The sequence below is a fragment of the Dasypus novemcinctus genome, chromosome 10 (genome assembly GCF_030445035.2).
Source record: "Dasypus novemcinctus isolate mDasNov1 chromosome 10, mDasNov1.1.hap2, whole genome shotgun sequence".
NCBI classification, from domain to species: Eukaryota; Metazoa; Chordata; class Mammalia; order Cingulata; family Dasypodidae; genus Dasypus; species Dasypus novemcinctus.
The window spans coordinates 47,803,947-47,823,924 of NC_080682.1; the positions used below are offsets into that span (position 1 = coordinate 47,803,947).

At 35.7% G+C, this 19,978-nt stretch overlaps 1 protein-coding gene across 7 annotated transcripts in view; it reads right to left on the reverse strand.

The window, feature by feature from the left end:
* TTC17 (tetratricopeptide repeat domain 17) overlaps positions 1–19,978 on the reverse strand; it is a 176,289-nt gene that overhangs the window by 103,760 nt on the left and 52,551 nt on the right. For all 7 annotated transcript variants that reach the window (XM_058305505.2, XM_058305506.2, XM_004476260.5 and 4 more), the window contains 6 exons: positions 17,129–17,275; positions 16,158–16,273; positions 15,837–16,002; positions 14,472–14,549; positions 14,103–14,327; positions 7,351–7,537 (listed from right to left, as the gene is read on the reverse strand). In XM_058305505.2, coding sequence (XP_058161488.1) covers positions 7,351–7,537; positions 14,103–14,327; positions 14,472–14,549; positions 15,837–16,002; positions 16,158–16,273; positions 17,129–17,275 — 919 coding nt within the window. The remainder of the gene's footprint in view (positions 1–7,350; positions 7,538–14,102; positions 14,328–14,471; positions 14,550–15,836; positions 16,003–16,157; positions 16,274–17,128; positions 17,276–19,978) is intronic.

Below are 19,978 nucleotides of genomic sequence, written 5' to 3' on the forward strand. Positions count from 1 at the left end.
TGCAGGTGGTGGTGGTGGTGGTGGGGGAATAAATAAAATAAATGAATCTTGAAAAAAAAAAGGGAAGCAGCTGTGGCTCAAGCAATTGAGCTTCCATTTACCATATGGAGGACCCATGTTCAATCCCTGGGATCTCCTGGTCAAAAAAAGAAAAAAGGCATCCCAGAACTGCACAGTGGGTACAAGCCCCCACGTGCCTATGCAGGTAGGTGCAGGCCCCTGCATGGCAAAACAATGCACCAAAAAAAAAATGATGATGCAACAAAAAACAATATCAGAGGTCCATGAAGAAGGCTCAACTCTCTCACAAAAACAATGGAAAAAGGGACAAAAGCTGTCCAAGAGACCTGCTTTGGGGATCAGGAGACCAGGACAGTGCTGTGTAACATCAACAAAGGCAAGAGACAGAGAGAAGAACCTGAAACAATAAACATGAGTTACTAAACCCCCATGACGTCCAGGAAGGGTCCATTCCCCACTTTCAAGACATTAATCCTGGACAAAACCCCTGGTTCACTTCAGCTGACTGAGAGGGAAACAGACGTCTTCCTCCTTGTCAGCTGTTATAAGGGATGAGGGAGGAGACAGTGGAGGGCGGCATGGTTTCTCTTCAATGAATTCGACCAGCAGAGCATGCTTTCAATCTGGGCTCTGGTCAGATGAGAAACATGGGAAAGCAGAAGTTACAAGAATCAACTCCCTGGAAAGGTTTGCTGACAAGCGTCACCTGCTGGTTGGTTAGGAAATGGCAAGAAGAACAGTTGTTTTTAGGTCTCTTGTCAGCCCCAGTTCCTGGAAGAAAAATCTGCACAATGTTAGTGAGTCTTAGTCTTAATTTTGATAACTTGAGATGGGCAATTTTAAAGACTCAGAATAAATTGAACCAAAAATTAAAGAAGTGCTATGAAAAAGAAAGTAACATGGGACTGTATAACATAATGGAAGCTTCATATGAAATATGAATATAGGTAATATTCCCTATATGAAACTCTTTTTACAAAATATAAACACAAATAATCTAGAGAGACAGAAATAGTATAGCAGCTAAGGAAGATGAAGCATAGCGAGATTGAGAAGTGATGTGCTTTTTTGTCTATCTGTTTTTTGTTTATTATTATAGAATAGTGAAAATGCTCTAATAACAATCAAAGTGATGAATGCACACCTATGTGATTATACCAAATACCACTGATGGTACGCTTTGGATGGATTCATGCTTTATTAAAATGTATCAGTAAAAGTGATTTGTTAAAAAAAAAAACAATATTAATACATAATATGTATTATATAGAATCTATAATATTAGTTTATCTTCAAAGTCTTTCTGAGGCTGAAGTACAAAAACACTGGTCATCAGAATCTGATACTTGGGGGTACGGAGTGGGTTATATGGGAACCTCTTACATTTTTTTAATGTAATGTTTTGTGTGATATATTAACTTTAATAAAAATGTGTGAAAAATTTGATACTATGTGGCAATCTAATGATGCAGATTTCAGAAGAGATCAAGGTGACAAGCTAAATGAGAGAGACCATTTTGGTGTGCTTTTGGGGTTCATTAAAAGTGCCCCATAATCTACCATCTGGGTAGGAATGTATATCTTTTTTGAGGGAAGGCACAAAGAATGCAGTAATAATATCACTTTCATAAAATGTCCCAAGGATTTACAAATATGAATTATTTCAATTACAGCAGCGAGGAAGTTGTGACTTGTTGAGAGCATTATGTATGGGAACCACACTGGACTTGGAAGGCAGGGGACTCAGATGTTGGTCTCAACAATTCCCCTGACTCTGTGGCTTCAGTGAATCACAAACTTTGCTTCTAGATTCATAAAATTGGACTTTTCTATTCCTCCCTCTATCACATAGACACTTGTCAAGGAATTACCTATGAACCAAATAATTAAAACCCTTTCAAGTGAAGAAACATTTGGTTTTGTTGCAGGATATTCCAGGATTTTGAAACCTGCAGTAAAGTAACCAAAGTTTTAATTCTTCTTACAGAACTAAATGGACATAAGCCAACTGGTAGCATAATAATGCTATAAAAAACTGAATATTTAAGTCTGTGGCTTTCTTTTTTTCTTCTTTTTTCTTTTTTTTAAAGCAGATTATTTTCACTAATTCTTATGAAGAATGTAGCAAAATGAGGTCTTTAATTGCAGGTAGTATATGCAGGGTGGTCCACAAGAGGGCAGCAAAATACAAGACTTTTTTTTTCCTTCAAAATCTCAACTATGTACAATTGCTTTAGCAGCAAGTTATAAATTCACAGAAATTTGGTGTGAGGAACACAGACTAAAGCCATAGGCAATGAAACAAGTTATAAAGAGAGATAAGATTTATATAAATAGATTTTATAAATATAGAAGCATTGTAGGGGCAACACAGGACAATCAATTCATTTGCACACTGGAATAGGTATTAAAAATCATATACATGGTTTGAAAACTTCTATTTTTTCTTTTGTGGTAAAAGCTTTCAAGTACATATTAAAGTGAAATTTGTATAAAATTATAAGAATATCTAGACATTAAAGTCTAGGTAACTATTCTTAATATTTATGACTTTAACATTTATTCATAATTTCTAAAGATGTAGGCCAATATTTTAAAATGGGAATGTGTCTCAGTGAATTAAGAAAAGACCAGGATAACACTGTACTTTCTGCAAGATTTTTCTGTAAACCTATAACTGCTCTAATAAAAAGAAAAAGAAAAAAAGAAAAAAGGGGACTATGTTTATATCAGGAAAAAAAAAAAAAGGAAAATCAGAGGAGACGAGGGTTCAGAAATCCTAGATTTCATGTTTATTATATTCAGTAAACATCAATGCCATTGTTTGTGGCATGCCTATAAGTAACTTATGTAAATGAAGTTAAATAAATATAACCTACCATTGGTCTTCTTGTTTTCTATTATAAGAAAAATAATATTAAACAAAGAATATTAAAAATAAAGCCAAGCCATATATATCAGGGATATAATAACAAAATAATCTATATTGCTTAAGGTGTAGAAAATATCTTGGCTAGATGTAAAACTAGTGAAGCCAAAGGATTAATGTATTTAGCAAATATTTTGGGGAAATAAATGCTTGAAAAATCCACTATCATGTTGTATTGCTTTATTTGAGTATTTCAGGATTCCTCTACAAATGGAGTATTTAATCATTCTGCTTATTTATAAAAATTATTTTCCACTTTTTGTTGGTATTAAAGAAGTAATCACTATTGCTTCATGAAGTTTCATTTTCTGTCACCTTTTTTTTCCCAATTAAAAAGTCCTTTTATTTAGTGTTGAGTACTTCAAAGACCTTTCAAATAGCTTTTACTCAGAAGCATTATAATTTTTTTAAAAAAAATCAGATTCCATTTTACTTTTAAAAGGGTCTGATTTGTTGTCATTGAACAATGAGATTGTTAAAGCGATCAATTAAGTTCTATTTATGTCAAATTGTAAAATAGCAAACCTATAAATGTAAAAAAACTGTATATTTCAAAATAGCCAAAAATAAAATGTTTACTCAAAGCTGGAAGCACTAACTTCTCTTTTACAATCAACTTGAGAGTGGACAATTAAAAACTCAATCTATTATGTTTCCTTCACAGCATCCTTGAAATTGTGATAGTTATATAAAATTACCTATAAAAGAGGATTGATTAAATGCTACTTAAAAGGAGAGAGATGATGATGATAACCAGTTTTTATAAGAACTTATATATCTAAAAAGCAGTCAATAAAATGATTTCTAAGTTACTAGAAGTTTGAAAAAACTGTTAGATAAATAATTGTGCCTTAATAGACACATGTTTAGCTATAAAGTCTTTACCAGTAGGAAAAGTTTGTGAGCATAGTGATTATGTATTTTTAAGTCGAACAAATCAGTATTCAAATATAACAGAATATATTACTTGGGCAGGCATACCAAACAACATTAACTAAAAATCTGTGTAAAAGATCCCATGATTATATATGATAGGCAATAAAATGCTTGCTGATGTTAACATACTGCCTACAATTTTTACCACTACACTCATACTATCCAAGCCATTATACCATATTAAGTTGCTATAAAAATGGTTACTAAATGTGAATATTAACAGAAAATAATTTGTGGAAGATTAACAACAGTGGTCAGAAAAAATATTTCTAAAAGATTTTCTAAGACTATGACTTTTTTTGATCTTGAAAAGCTTTTGTGAAAAGCTGTTAAACTGGTAACTTTTCAAACAGACTTTTATAAGAGAATTGTTTAGGCTGGGAAAGGGGAGGAAGGAAGGGCAGCTTAAATTCGTGTCTAATAAAAACCAATTATAACATTAATTTCTTTATTATAAGAAAAAGAATCAACAAGCTCTGTCAATGTCTTAAAAATTTTATACTGTCATAACAAAAAGTTTAAATAGATAATATGACAGATTATGAGATGACTTATTAAACTTATTTCAAGATTGCAAAAATAAGAAAGCAAAAGGCAAACAGAAACATCTGATTCCAGTGACGGAACTGACACACTAATCATTGTCGAGAGGTTGCTTTAAAGCTCACAGAAAACTGGAGTAGATGCAACTGTTTATATTTCAAAAGAGAACTCTGTGGTTTCTATAGAGGTATTTTGCTTCTTTCAATGTTCCAGGTTTCAAAGCTGGAACTCAGCAAGGCAACTGTGAATGGATAGGATTACGCAAAACCACTGTCAAAAAAAATTCAACAACAAGTACTATCACTGAATTCTTAAACCTAGAAAATGCTATAGTATGCATTTCTATTAGGGGATATCAGTAGTTATTTAAGGGTTGACAGATGTTCAATTCTTTTCTAATTCTTATCAGAACAGTTTTTTTTTTGAGGTCTCAAAGAAGGTTTATTTTCATGGATGAGTTTCCTAAGTCTTAAAGAACAGAGACCTGCCACTTTTTAAATAATATTTTAACATCTCTCAAGAAGGAGCTTACTGAAATAGGTCCAAAACTGTTGGGACATATTATGACTCAGCTTTGTATGGGACAGGACGCCAGATAGCTGGGAGATGGGAGATGGAATGAGAGATTTGCAGTCAAAATGACCAGCATTCTCCAATTTGGCGTGAGGAAGATAATGTAACCATTTTGAGTCTCAGTTTCCTCATTTATGAAAGTGGAGGCGGCTGCTGTGATGCAATGAGATCGCAATTGGACAGCACCTTAATTCTCTTTAAAACCTGTGCCTGGAGCTCTCTGCAGCTCAAGTAAGTAGGTGAAGATCATACAGGCACCATTCCCGTGACTTCAGGGAGAACTGGGAAGACATTTGGGAGGCTCTTCATCTCTAGCTACAGTTCTTCAAATGTACTCACGACGTGAGCCCACGACAGATGACAGTTGGAAGATCTTTTATCAGAACAATTTGAGTTCTAGTAGCAGTAATAACTTCTTCCAGTGACTTTAGCAAATTTGGCAAAGACCCTGAAAACTTAGTAAACAAGTTAAATGCAAAAAGGGCTAAAAGTTTTTCATTTATGAAAGTGATAAGCTTTCTCTGAAAGACCTAAAAAAGTATTCCCTTTTCCCAAGTTAAATTATTTCCTTTTGTTATTGTATCAGATACAATCATATTCTGGTGATAATCTGGAGTTACAGATACTACTACTCTGAGAAAGATCTGTTCCAAGTTATTAGTTTCCTAGGCTAGTTGAAGTTTTGCTCTGGGGAAAAAATACAACACAAGGCAATTTCCTCTCTTGATATGAATGACAAAAGAATAAATTTTAAGAAACTGAAATACTAAGCAAAAGCATGTGAAACTAATGCTATGAAAACGACTTTTTAGAAAAGGGTCAGCATATACATACAAAGCCCTCCTTGCCAGTAACAGAAATAAATGCCAAAAGTGGTGAGGGAGATGACAGTAAATGAAAAAAATAAGAGAATTATTAATATAAGCAGCTTACTGAAAAAAGTGAAATACTGTTTATAAGCTAAACAGGTAATCTACCAAATCTAAAAGATCACAACATATTTTTCTAAGATTAAGTAAGAAGATAAAGACCCATATATTGTACCTTTAAAGACTTGAGTATTTGGATTCAACACTTGATATGTAATGGGCATTGCATTTAATCTTCTAAACAGTTGTGTGAGATAGGTATGATTGGCTTCCATTTTACAGATGAAGACACTTAAGTATCTTTATTGGGATCAGACAAGACAGTAATAGCAAGCTGGGGCTTAAAGATGAATCTGTATGACTCAAGAACTCACCACTCCAATATATTATCTTGCTAAAATATCTTCTTAGGCCTTCAGCATTCATGGAAGAACTCTAGTTCAGATTGTGTTCCACACTCATCCATAATTGAGCTCTGGAATTGTACTGCTGAAAGATTTTGTTTTTTCCATAAAAAAAAACACTGGTCCCTGATATTAAAAACTACTGCCTGTCATCCCATTAAAATCCTAACATACTTTGGTAAAGTAAATTAGGAAACAAGTTTCAGTTTCCAAATCTACTAGTTATCATTGATGACTTTACATGTAGTCACTTAACCAACTGGCTTCCTTTTTTTTAAATATACAAAGTGAGGGACCTGTACTGAGGGCTTGCTATCCAATTCGAACATTAATGGAGCACCAACTGTGTTCTACACAATGGCTGAGTCCTGAAGATCCATGAATATGCAAACTGCACCTCTCATAATTTTAGGCAGGGAGTCAGTCACTATTTCTTTTCTCATAGTGGAAGTTACACAAGTAAATAACCAAACATCCTTTGATTCTTAGACAGATGGTTGTAATTGTTAAATTTGCAACAGTTTTAGATACTAAATCAAATAAAATATTTTTCTACCCAGGTATATGTGTCCATGGCTGTAGGAAGAAGTGGAGGAAGGCAGAGATACTAATTAATGTCAGGTAACTATTTTAAAGGTACAGTGAAGGCCTGGACCACCCTTGTGGATAGGCAATGGGCAGTTCAGTGAATGGCTATGTAGAACTGCCTCAAGTCTCATTATGCAGTTTGATTTCATGGACAGAAAAAATATCCTTTGCCAAGAATATTATTCATTGTAAAACACCAGAGATTTGGGGGAAAGGAAAAAAAAAAATCTCATGATCTATAAATAACAGTTGAATACATCTTAATCAGAGTTTGTCAACCAGACTTGGGGAGAGAATGAAACCTTAAGGCATACTTAAGGCATCGATTGTAAGTAATGAATTAACTTCTTCCTATGCATCTAGAATTATGTTAGTTATGTAAAAATCCTTGGGAAAATCAGGAAAGCCATTTTCTATGTTCTGTTGATCAGGGTCATAGGAACCCTGGTTGAGCTCACTATTTTGTTAGCATTTAACAGCTGCTTACCACTGCAAACAGATGAGGTGATGTTGTATAGAAAAGGATAAAACTGCATACAGCGGATCAATTTCAGGTTGCTTTCACACTCTGGGCATTTGGTAGTTAATTTCAAAGCCTGTCTAAAGGCTTCAAGTGCCCCACTGATATTCTTCAGAGCAAGGTAAGCATTTCCCAGGCTCAAAAAAGTCAGGGGCTGTAAAGAGAGCAAACACATAAAAACAAATCAGCAAAATGCCAGTGAGTTAATATTTTCTGAGAGTTACAAAATCCTTCCAGGATATATTTTTGGCTTTTTTTTTTTTGGGTTATCCCATAAAGGTTTATGGATAAGTGTTTTATTTATTCAGTCGATCCTACATACACTGTATACAACATATGTAACTTTATTTGTCTACTTTTTTACTAAGGTATAAAATACATAAAATGTATAAAGTATACTAGTGTTATATAGAATCTTAATTTTTATTATATGTATATATTTATATATGTATCTATGTAACTACCACTTAGCTCAGATATAAAACATTTTCAATATTTCTAATACCCTAGCTGGTTTCCCTGGACAATTCAACCCCAATCTCAGAGGTAACCATTGTTGTGATTTCTGTCACCATAGAACAGGCTTTGCCTGTTCTTGACCATCATAAAAATGGAATAAAAAAGCATGTCCTCTGAGAAGCAGATGTGCCTCAAGCAGTTTGGTCACCCACCTACCAAATGGAAGGTCCCGGGTTCTGTTCCTGGTGCCTCCTAAAGAAGATGAGCTAGACAGCAAGCTGACATAATGGGCTAGTATGGCGAGATGATGCAACAGGACATGCAACAAGAAGATGCAATGAAAAGACTCAAAGAAAAACAATGAGAGACCCAATGAGCAGGAAGTGGAGGTGGCTTAAGCCATTGGGTACCTCCTCCCACATGAGAGGTCCCAGGTTTGGTTCCTGGTACCTCCTAAAAAAAAGATGAGCACAGAGAGCAGACAGCAAGTGCAAAAAATGGGGGTGGGGAGAAATAAATCTTTAAAAAAAAAAAGCATGTTCTCTTATGTGTACATACACTATGTATCCTTCTGTGGTTTCTTTCATTCAAAACAAGGTCTAAAATTTAGCCAAGTTTTTCTGCATACAGGTAGTTCCTTTTTTTTAAATCGATGTGTAATGTTCCATTGTATGGACAGTTTGTTCATTCTCCTACTGACAGGCATTTGGGTTTCTTCCAGTTATTAGCTAGTATGAATAAAGCTGCTATGAACATTCTTATAAGTTACATTTGAAAGGTATCTGTATGTATTTTCCTTGGGTATATAGTTAGCAGTGGGTTGCAGACAGGCACATTTAGTTTTAGTAGGTAAGGTCAAATAGTTTTCCAAGTCAGTTGTACAAATTTGCACTTCCACCAGCTAGTATGAGAATTAACTTGGTTTGTCAGTCTTTTTAATTTTAGCCATTTTAGAAGGTTGAAGGGGCATATCATTGTGGTTTTAATTTTCATTTCCTGATGAGTAATGATGTTGAACATTTTTTCATGTATTTATAGGCCATTTGGGTAGCCTCCTCTCTGAAGTGCCTATTTTTTCCACCTTAAAAAAGTTGGGTTGTCTTTTTCTTACTAATTTGAAGGAGTTCTTTATATATAATGGATATAAGTCCTTTGTTGGAAATGTTTATTGCAAATAGCTTCTCCCAGTCTGTGGTTTTCTTTTTACTTTCTTAATGGTATCTTTTGATAAAGAGAAATTGTCAATTTTAATGACATCTAATTCATTTTTTTATAGTTAATGCTTTTTGAAATTTTTGTCCATTGTAAGATCAGAAGACTGTCTCCTATGTTTTCATCAAGAAGCTTTATTGTCTTTCCTGTCACATGCCAAATTAATTTTGCGTATGGTATGTGGTAAGAGTCAAGGTTCATTTCTTTATCCACAGAGATATCCAATTACTCCAGCACTTATTTTTGAAAAATTTTGAAAAATTAAAAAATACAAAAAATAAATTCTTCCCCACTGAACTACAGGTGTAAATCAGGTAACCATAAGAAGGGGGGTCTATATCTAAACTCTCTATTCTATTCCATCGATCTATTTGAGTGTCCTTGTGCCAATACCATACTTGACTTTATTATAGTAAGCCTTGAAATCTGGTAATAAAGTCTTCCAAGTCTTTCTTTCCTCTCCAATTTTTTTTTGGTATGTGTGTGACTATTCTAGGTACATTTCTATGTAGATTTTTAGAATAATTATCAATTAACACATAAATATACATGTAATTGCTGGGACTTTGATTGGGATTGCTTTGAACATCTCCAGCTCAATCTGGTGAGATCTTACATCTTAACAATACTGAATCTTTCAATTCATGATTGTAGTATATATTTTCATTTATTTAGGTCATCTTTCTCTTTGCAATGTCTTATAATCAGCATGGAAATCTTATTCATCTTCCTTTAGATTTATTCCTAGGTATCTGATGATTTCTTGATGCTCTTGTATATGGTAGTTTTTATCTTCTATTTTCCAATCATTTGTTGAAACCTTGTTTTTACCAGCAGCCCAAAGTATTCAGTTTAGGTCATTTTAGCTGAACTACACTTATACTTAGTAGGCTGTATTTGCTTCTGTGCAAACCATTTATACTACACCAAAGATTTATTCCTACACCTACCCTATGGTTTATTCAAATGCTTGCTCTGATTTGGGCTGTAGGTCATGAGAAATGTCTTACTGTAACCAAATTAAGTTGTATAAAACATTACAAATGAAAAAGGCCTGATCTAAGCAGCTCTCAAATTATGTTTAAAGTATTATCTAGTGATTCACAGTCAGATACAAAATTAATCCCATACTTAGATTTCAAAAGTGCCCTTATATTTTCATAAAGAAACCTAAGTGTTTTAATTAAACCTACGACCAGAATAATGGTCATGCAAATAACTTGTGTTGGATAAAAACTGGTCAGCATTTGGAATAAAAAATGAATTTCATCCAGTTATCTGAAAAGTAATTACTGAATGCTTATTATATTCCAGGCACTGTTTTAGACATTGGGAATACAGCAGAAAATAAAACAGATAAATCTTTGCCCTCATGGAACTTGTAGTCTAGGAAACATATAATAAATGAATAAATAAGTAATATATATAATGTGGCAGTGGGTGAAATGTGATGCAGAGAAATACACCAGGGAAGGGAGTTATATAGTACTGGGGTAGGGGGTTGCCATTTTAAATACAGTAGTAAGGAGAAGACACTGAGAAGCTGGCACTTCTAAAAGACCTTAAAGAGGTGAAGGAGCAAACAATGCAGATCTCAGTGGAAGGCACTATTCAAAGCAGAAGAAATAAAGAGTGCAAAGTCTCTGAGGTGGGAGCATGCCTGGCATGTTCAAGGAAAAGTAGGGACGCAAGTGAGGCTATAATAAAATGAGCAATGGGAGGACCTCTCAGAGATGAGACAGAAAAGTAATTGGTTAGGCAGGGCTTTCTATACCATTATAAATGCTTATTTTTACTAATAATTTATATGGTGAGCCGCGCAGGGATTTGAACAGACCAATGACAAGACCTGACTTTTTATAAGGATACCTCTGTTTGCTGTATTGTGTGAACAGACTTTAGAGGGACAAAGGCAGAAGGAGAGAAAACAATTAGGAGGCTAGTGAAATAATTCAGGAACAAAGGATACTGGTGGTTTGGATCAGACAGCAGTGGAGATGATAAACAGTTAAATTCTGGATATACTGAAAATAAAATCAGCAAGGTTAGCTAATTGACTGAATTTGCTGTGAGAGGAGAAAAATATGAAGTCTGTCTCAAACTTCTACCTGAAAGAAATTTACTTTACAATAGATAAAGGAAAATTTTAAACAAAGGAACCTGTTAATTTGGAGGCAGTATAACATTGGTTAAAGAGTGTGAACTGTGTGGCTAATTTCCTTGAGTTCAAAACCAAGCTCTGTGACTTTGGGTAAATCCTTAATTTCCCCTTACACTTAATTGACTATTTACTCATCTATAAAAAGGGAAATCCTGTCCCATAAGGTGGTATGAGGTTTAAATGAGTTATTGCAACTAAAGTAATTATAGTGGTGCCTGGCTCTAGGAAGCAATCAATAAAAGTTAGCAGTTATTTCAGTTGCTCAATTCTGGTGAAGAAACAGGTGAAATGAATATTTTTAGACCTCCATCATGGAAAAGTATATTGACCAAAACCCTTTAGAAGATTGTTTGGTATTTTACAACCAAAGCCATAAACATATTCTACTGCTAGCAATCTTTCCTAACAAAATTACCTGAAAAACAGAAAAGGCCTTAAACAGAAAGGTAATGATCAAACCATCATTGATAATAGCTATGCACTGTCAGCAACTTACCCAAAACAGAAGAGTAAGCTGGGAAAACGGACTTGGCCCAGTGGTTAGGGCGTCCGTCTACTACATGGGAGTTCCGCGGTTCAAACCCCGGGCCTCCTTGACCCGTGTGCAGCTGGCCCATGCAGGAGTGCCCTGCCACGCAGGGGTGTCCCCGCGTAGGGGGAGCCCCACGAGCAAGGAGTGCGCCCTGTAAGGAGAGCCACCCAGCGCGAAAGAAAGTGCAGCCTGCCCAGGAATGGCGCCGCCCACACTTCCCGTGGCTGACGACAACAGAAGCGGACAAAGAAACAAGATGCAGCAAATAGACACAGAGAACAGACAACTGGGGGAGATGGGTAATTAATTAAATAAATAAATAAATCTTTAAAAAAACAAAAAGAAGAGTGAGCTGTGGTATATCCATTCATTGAAGCTTTAGACAATCATTTAAACTGGTGACTAGAAAAACTACATAGTAATATATTTCTAAAACAGTAAGCTTTAAAAATCACCTGTACAATAGACTTGCAACACTATAAAATATTTGCACAGGAGAAAGCTTACAAGGAAATACTTCCAAATGTTGATAGTTTGGTGAGGGAGGTGGGCTGATTGGCTGGTTAAGGTATATTTTTGGGTATCAACTTTGATTCATTTACTTATTTTTCATTCTTGTTGCAATACACATTATTTAGTAGCGAAAGTTTAGTATCATTAAAAAATATATAAAGGCCACTAATTTCAAGGGGAGCTCTTTTTATTTTTGGAAAAATATTGCCTAATTGCCTTGGAAATAGCAGAAAGTGAACCAAGAGAAGAACCAAGGGGAATACTATTATGTTGAGCTTTCCAGTTGGGTGCCCACTTCATCACTGCCAGCCACATCTGTTCCTACTGTACCAGCACTCAGTAAGGCATTCAATAAACATCTGATGTGCTTCTCTGGCAACCCGACCTGCTATATAGCATAGAGATTGTAAACTATTGCTTAAAATTCAGTTGTGAATTTACGTATTTAGAAGGAAATCTTTAACAGGCAAGATTTTCTTTTCATACTTACAAAGTGAGTTTTGGGTACCTTAAACAAATCTAAAGCATTCACGCACACCTCATCTAAAGGCTTCTTTCTTTGGATACCTAACTTATAAAAACAATTTAATTATATATTCACTATTACTGTATTTTATTAGCTTTAAGATGCCATCAATTGTAAATGCATCCTGATTTCAGAGATGTTAAAATATGAAAACCAACAGTGGTATCTTAGATACTATGAAATACAGTAATTAGCTAAAAGTAGTGATGTAACTCCATGTACTGCATGTGGGAGGTGGAGGGCAAGAATATCAACCAACTTATCTATTCATATCGGAACAATTTTTGAACTGTGCTCTGAATTGGTTGATATAAAAATATCTATAAATCCAAGTTGTAAACAGTATATTCTAACCAGTGTGCATGCTCTGATGAGTAGGACAAAATAAGAACAAATGTTTCAGACTGATATAAAAAAGGTGGCAGTGTATTTTTAGCAATGTCATTCCTAATTTAAATGTAAAATTCTTTAAAAATTAACTATATAAATTATTCATTTAAAATAAGAGAACAGAACCCACTGTGACAGTTTGAAGCTTTTTGTAGATCCCGAAAAAGATCATGTCCTTAGTGATAATTCATTCCGGTGCAAGTAAACCTATGTAGGTGGGACTTTTGATTAAATTACTTCTGTTGAGGGCCTCTGATAAGTTTGCATGACCTAGGGTGGGTCTTAATTTTTTTACTGGTATCCTTTATAAATGGAGGACTAAAAGCAGCAGATACATCGAAAAAAGCTGCAGAGACAGAAACCCCAAGAGGCTGAGAGAGAGATTCCAGAGCCAGAGACTGGAATCAGTGGAGCACAGAGGCATGGATAGAGGACCCCAGAGAGGCACAGAAAACAGACGAGCCTTGGAGGAGAGGGGAGAGACAAGCCATACGCCTAATCACCCAGAGCTGAGCTCGGGGAGAAAGTAAGCCTGGAGAAGGCAGAGACCAAGACTGATAGAGCTGTCATTGTGTCTTGCCACATGGCAGGAGTCCAGGATCATCAGCAGCCAACCTTTGGTGAGACAGCATCTCTGATGATACCTTAACTTCGACACTTCCATGGCCTCAAAACTGTAAGCTTTTAATCTAATAAATTCTCATAAAAATGCCAACCCATTTCTGGTATACTGCCCCCAGAAGCTTTTAGCAAACACCCATCAAATTAAAACAAAACAAAATCTTTTTTATGCCCTCTCTAGAAATATGTAATTCTACTCTGAACACCAAATGTGACATTTTTTTATGCCCTCCCTAGAAAAATACAAATTGTACCTTGACTCCTCTAATTGGTATATGGAACTACAAAGAAACCTAAGTTCTCACCTCAGAGTTATTGATTGCCAAAGCTTGTAGTAGTAGTTTAGTGGCATCAAGATGAAGGCCATAATGAATCAAAAGGTTGGCCAGGTTGACAAGAGGGATGTCCTGGTATTGACGTGGAGCTAAATTCAAGGCCCTTTGAAGACAGGCAATAGCAAAAGTGCTATTTCCTACTGCTCTCCAGTAGAGTCCAGCTTCATTGAGTATGAGCCAGACAGGAGCATTTGGCTAAAAAAATAAAAAAATTTTTTCTTTCAGTTAATATAAGAATACAGTACTTACTCTAAACAAGATTTTTAGTAATTACATTTTGGCTTTTTAGTTGCAATTATGAAGTATTTAAGTTTCAGATGTCCAAAGTAGGTGACTTACCTTGTTAATAGCATGAAATAAGAAAGATCCAATTTCTTCTTCTGGGATAGTGTAGTTATTAATACGGGAAAGTAAAATCTGAAAATAGCAAAATGAAGACTGACTCAATTTAAGATAACAGGGAAGATGTTTTAAAAGAACTCTATAGATGGAAATCTTTATATGAACTTCTCAGGAACAGCTAATCTGAACATTTATAATCATATGTATAATGAGATATTTATAATCATATGTATAATAAGATTAGTGCATAATGACATAGAGGCACTAATCTTAAGCTCAATATATATGTAATGCATATTGTTTCTTAAGAACACATCAAGGAGTAACAAGATTGGCCATGAGATGGGCTATGGACACATGGAGACTCATTGTACTATTCTTTTTATTCTTTTACATATTTGCAATTTTCCATTAAAATAAGTTAAAAGACATACACACAGTCATATTATGGCAACAAAACATACCTCATTAAACTCAACCTTAGTGCCCAGAACCACAAAAGAAATTATTCAGAAGATAACACTCTGCATTCCTGATATAATAAAAATCTGCTATCCTTCCTATCTTCCCTAAATAATCCACTTTATGTTCTGGGAGCACTTGCCTAAATATGAGCAACTCTAAGGCAGTGATTATTCTTATAGTCTTACACTTGAAACTATTCTTGTATTCTTAGCACTTTCAATTGCCTGGCAAATTTTTTTTTGCCTCAGAAAATGTTTGCTGAATGTAAACAGTACATGCTTGCAGTTTTGAAATTAAAGTAAAAAAAAAAAAAAGGCAGCTGTCATGTGAACAGTCTGTTCACTCTGTGGAATTGTATCTAATATAGTAATCCACAACTCAGTAATAAAACATTCCAGGTTATAAATAACTAGTAGGAATTAAAAAACAACAGTTTAACAGACTTACAATGTTTGCAAAGGGGTTTTCAAATTCCTACAAATTCGTAAGGACCTCAAAAAAGGCCAACGCAGGACTGATAAGACTGCGGAAAGAGAACCGGAACTTATATAAACTTCTGGAGGTTTGGAGGGTACAAATCTAAATTGAAGTGGTCAAAATGATTTATTTTAGCCCAAATGCCTTAGGTAAATGAGTTATTCACCCTGTAACCCTCTGAGCCACAGGAATAGTGTTTAGGGGGGTCTATCTAAGCAGAAGCCCTGAAAAATACTTTCCTGGCACTCCATTAATAGCATGACTGATTTCTCTATCATTTCACCAATTCTTTAACTCCTTCCTTCAGTTTTATAAACTTAAAGCTCAACAACTGTATTCTATCCAAGTTTGTTCTACCTAATTGGCTTCTGAAGTCACCCAGAATGGAGAGTAATAAAGACCAGCCTAAGTGAGCCTTACTTTTCGTGCATGGTCATCTGGTATTTTGGCTTTCAGATCCATGCGGACCTCTAAGTCTTTGACTAAGTAGGACAGAGTCTGGCTTTTTCTGAAGTCAGTTATGGAACAGTCTGGGGGTTGGGTCTCTTCTTCTGAAGAATAATCATCACTGCTGAGTTCGTGGATCCTAGCATAAGAAAAAGGAACAAGATTCACATTTTCAAAGTTTGGGTGACTTCAAGATAAAGTCTTAACCTTTCAAGTCCAAGGCTGGTGATTTCAAGAACTGCCAGACGATAATCATGAAGAAGCAGGTGCTTTGCCAAATCCATCAGCACTTGCCTGAGTCCTTTGTTTTCCGGAGGTAGAAAATAGGTTGGCAATTCCCCACCAACTGGGACTCTAGGGTAGCTTTCTATACAATCTGTTCTTTTAGGCCACAGAATATGCTGCTTGTCCTAAAAAGGAAAGAAAAGTTTCTCATAAATTTCTTTGGATCCAATCTTTTAATAAGCTAAATGAACTTTTAAAAGAATATAAACTAGGTTAAAAGAAGTTTAATCTTTTATGCCCCATATGAACAAAAAAGCATGTTTTCCCAATTCTGCCAGCTCTCAAATTATGACCATGATGAAATAAGCTTTAGGGTGAAGCCAATGCTGTGGATGACAGAGTGGATAAAAGAAAGAAATGGGTCACCGATGACATCATTAGGCTACTGAATCAACCAAACCCAAAGACTGCCCTATTGCTGGACTTCCTGATTTATGAGGAAGTTTTATTTTTTATTTAAGCCAATTTGAGTTGGAATTTGTTACCTGTACCTGAAAGCATGCATATGCTTATAAAAATGGCCCAGAAAATTATTTTTCTCTGAATGAAGACCTTTTCATTTCCAGGGCCAAAGTTTAACAATTGCTTTTATATTTATGAAATATTTACCTTTCTAAATAAAAATGACACAAACCAGAGGCTTACTAAACTTGTATCTTGAAACTTTTCAAACTTTGGGGAATTTACAATATATATAATTAAATCTGTGTCTTTTGTATTAATTCTGTTAAATAAAAACTTGATTAAATTCTGAAAACTTAATGGTGAACAAAATATACATGGTCCCTGACCCATGCCTTACGTACCCATCGACTAACATACAATTATTTCTCAGTCACCCTAGAAATACAGAGATTATTTATCTGCTTATTGCCTGTATCTTCCACTAGAATGTTCCAGGAGAGCAAGGTGCTTGTCTACTATATTCCTAGTACATAGCACACAGCCTGGAACTCATTCATTATCCTCTATTAACTTACCCTGTATGCATCGGAGTCCCTGCCCCAGATCCAGAGGATAGAATGGGCTATGGGTGAAGACTTGACTGAATCACTGACATCACTCTGATTTGCCTGAACATCAAAGTTTACAGACATCATACTGGAGGTTGATGAATCCTCACCAAACTAGAAAATGAAAAGTTAAATCAAATTGGAGGCAGAAAAGGAATTATGTCTAAGTTATCACAAACCAAAATAGTTAGTGAATATTCACAATTAGTAGAAAAGCAAAAGTAATTCAGTAATAGAGGAATGAGAGCTTTTAATTTTAAGAACTATGCCCAAACAGAATTCGCTCATGGATAATGTACAATTGGCAATTTTTAATAAACTCTGTTGTTGGAGTATAAGAAAAATGGTATGAATTGTTTTCCTGTCCCTCTGTTTTGTTTCTATCACTGAGACTCTTTTAGGTTTAATACTCAACTGATTTACAGATTTGGTTTATTATTTCCCTTCTCTTTCTGGAGTAACCATTATTCTAAAAATTAGTATGCCATGGGAAAAAATAACGGAAAGCATTCTTAAGAGTTTAATTTAGATATATTTAGGGACTATAGACTATTGTACAATCAACCCCTAATAAAAGCTTTAAGATTGAAAGTGAAAACTAGAGACAAAATCATACAAACATAAACAGCCGTCCTCCAAACCAAGGTAAAACAATGTTTGATATTCTCACAAAAGACCACAGTTCTGTATATTCTCGAAACCTTGTTAGATAAGAAGAATGGGATCAGAGATGGTGTGGGATGACACAGAATTTTTTCACTATATACTGGTAATACAATTTTTTCCCCCTTCTTTATTATTTTTTTAAAATGTTACACTAAAAAAATATGAGGCCCCCATATACCCACCACCCCCTGCTAATACAATTTTATGAATATATAATACTGGAAACTACACTGGTACAGGGCACTCTTCCAAATAGTCTGTCTTGAGACCACCATAATGTACAAGTCAAAAGATATATTGCATTTCAATCTATTCCGTTTTTGAATGTTCCTTTTTTTCCTCCTTAATATGCTTGGATTTAAGACAGGAAGCTACAATCGCAGATGGCATGAGTCTGGTCTCCTTTACTCCTTCTCTTCAAAACCAAACATGGGGGAAGCAGATGTACCTCAAGTGGTTGAGTGCCTGCTTCCCATGAGGTCCAGGTTCGATCCCTGGTACCTCCTAAAAACAAATGATAAAACCAACTCTCAATGGGGAGCCGACATAGCTCAGTGGTTTAGTGCCTGCTTCCCATGTACAAGGTTCTGGGTTCAATCCTTGGTACCTCCTTAAAACAAAACAAAAAACAAAACAAACCACCAAACATGGGGTATTGCTAAGGGTTGGTTTTCAAAAATCATAGACAGTTTTTGGTCCATATTAATACTTCTTATCCTAAATGTATTCTTAATTTTGCTTCTTACTCTTTCTCAGTGTAGTCTGGGTTCTTTCCAGATTAAAGACCTCTCATTTCTCTTGGTCTGACCTTCTACAGATCTGCTCTCCTAATCATTTTAATTACTTATCTCATAGAAATTTCTGTACCTATGATTAGGGACATGGTGAGTTTTCCATAAGAATGGATAAATAGGGAAACAGACCTGGCCCAGTGGTTAGGGCGTCCGTCTACCACATGGGAGGTCCACGGTTCAAACCCTGGGCCTCCCTGACCTGTGTGGCGCTGGCCCACATGCAGTGCTGATGCGTGCAGGGAGTGCCGTGCCACACAGGGGTGTCCCCCGCATAGGGGAGCCCCACACTCAAGGAGTGCACCCCGTAAGGAGAGCTGCCCAGCGGGAAAGAAAGTGCAGCCAGCCAGGAATGGTGCTGCACACACGGACAGCTGATATAACAAAGAAACACAGATTCCTGTGCCACTGACAACAACAGAGGCAGACAAAGAAGAACACGTAGCAAAGAGACACAGAGAACAGACAACTGGGGTGGGGGGGGGGGAAGAGGAGAGAAATTAAAAAAAAAATCTTTAAAAAAAAAGAATAGGATAAATATTATTTATTCTTTTGGATGATACTTGGAATTGTGGTTGTACTTATTGTCTAAATCACTTATTCAGCACCAATTATATGCTATTTGGTATCATTATATTTATATATCCTCTCTTCTCAACTAGATATCTAGGCTAGGAATATGTGTTATGTGTATATATGTGTGTATGTACATACATTTACACATGCACACAAGTGTGAGAGAACATGTACCTAATAATACACTTAATAAGCATTTTCTGTTGATTATGACCATTTTGTTGATATTTTGGCTGAAGGAAAGAGATAGCATGATTATTCTTGCCCGGATTTTAAATCATAGGTCTCTAACAGGTTAAGAGGGGGGAGATGAAGGTTTTGAGTTAAGTAGTAACAATAGCCCAATCCTATCTCCTATGGCAAAAGAGAAAAAAATCAAATATAGTGTATACATATATTTTGGGAAATAGAAATGTCATCAATGGAGCAACTTAAGTACTCCCTACAAAATCTGGTCTCATAAAAATAAAACTCAAAATCTGACAGGGGGTGGAGCCAAGATGGCGTCAGAGTAAGGAGCTCCTGGAGTTGGCTCCTGAAACAGGGCAGTTGGTGGTCACCCAGAGCTATCTAAAGCACCTTCTGGAGGACCCAGGAGACCAGTGGAGTATCCTGCAACATCCGTGACAGTTGGAAGGAGACTACCCATCTGCACAGAGGAATCGTGAGTAGAGCTCTCCATTCAACGGAGGTCAGTGCCTGTGGCGTGCAAGCTGCCTTGGGAGCTGTTCCGTGGTTGGAGTTGAAGTTTCATCTCCCCCAATAAAAAGGGGAGGAAAACATG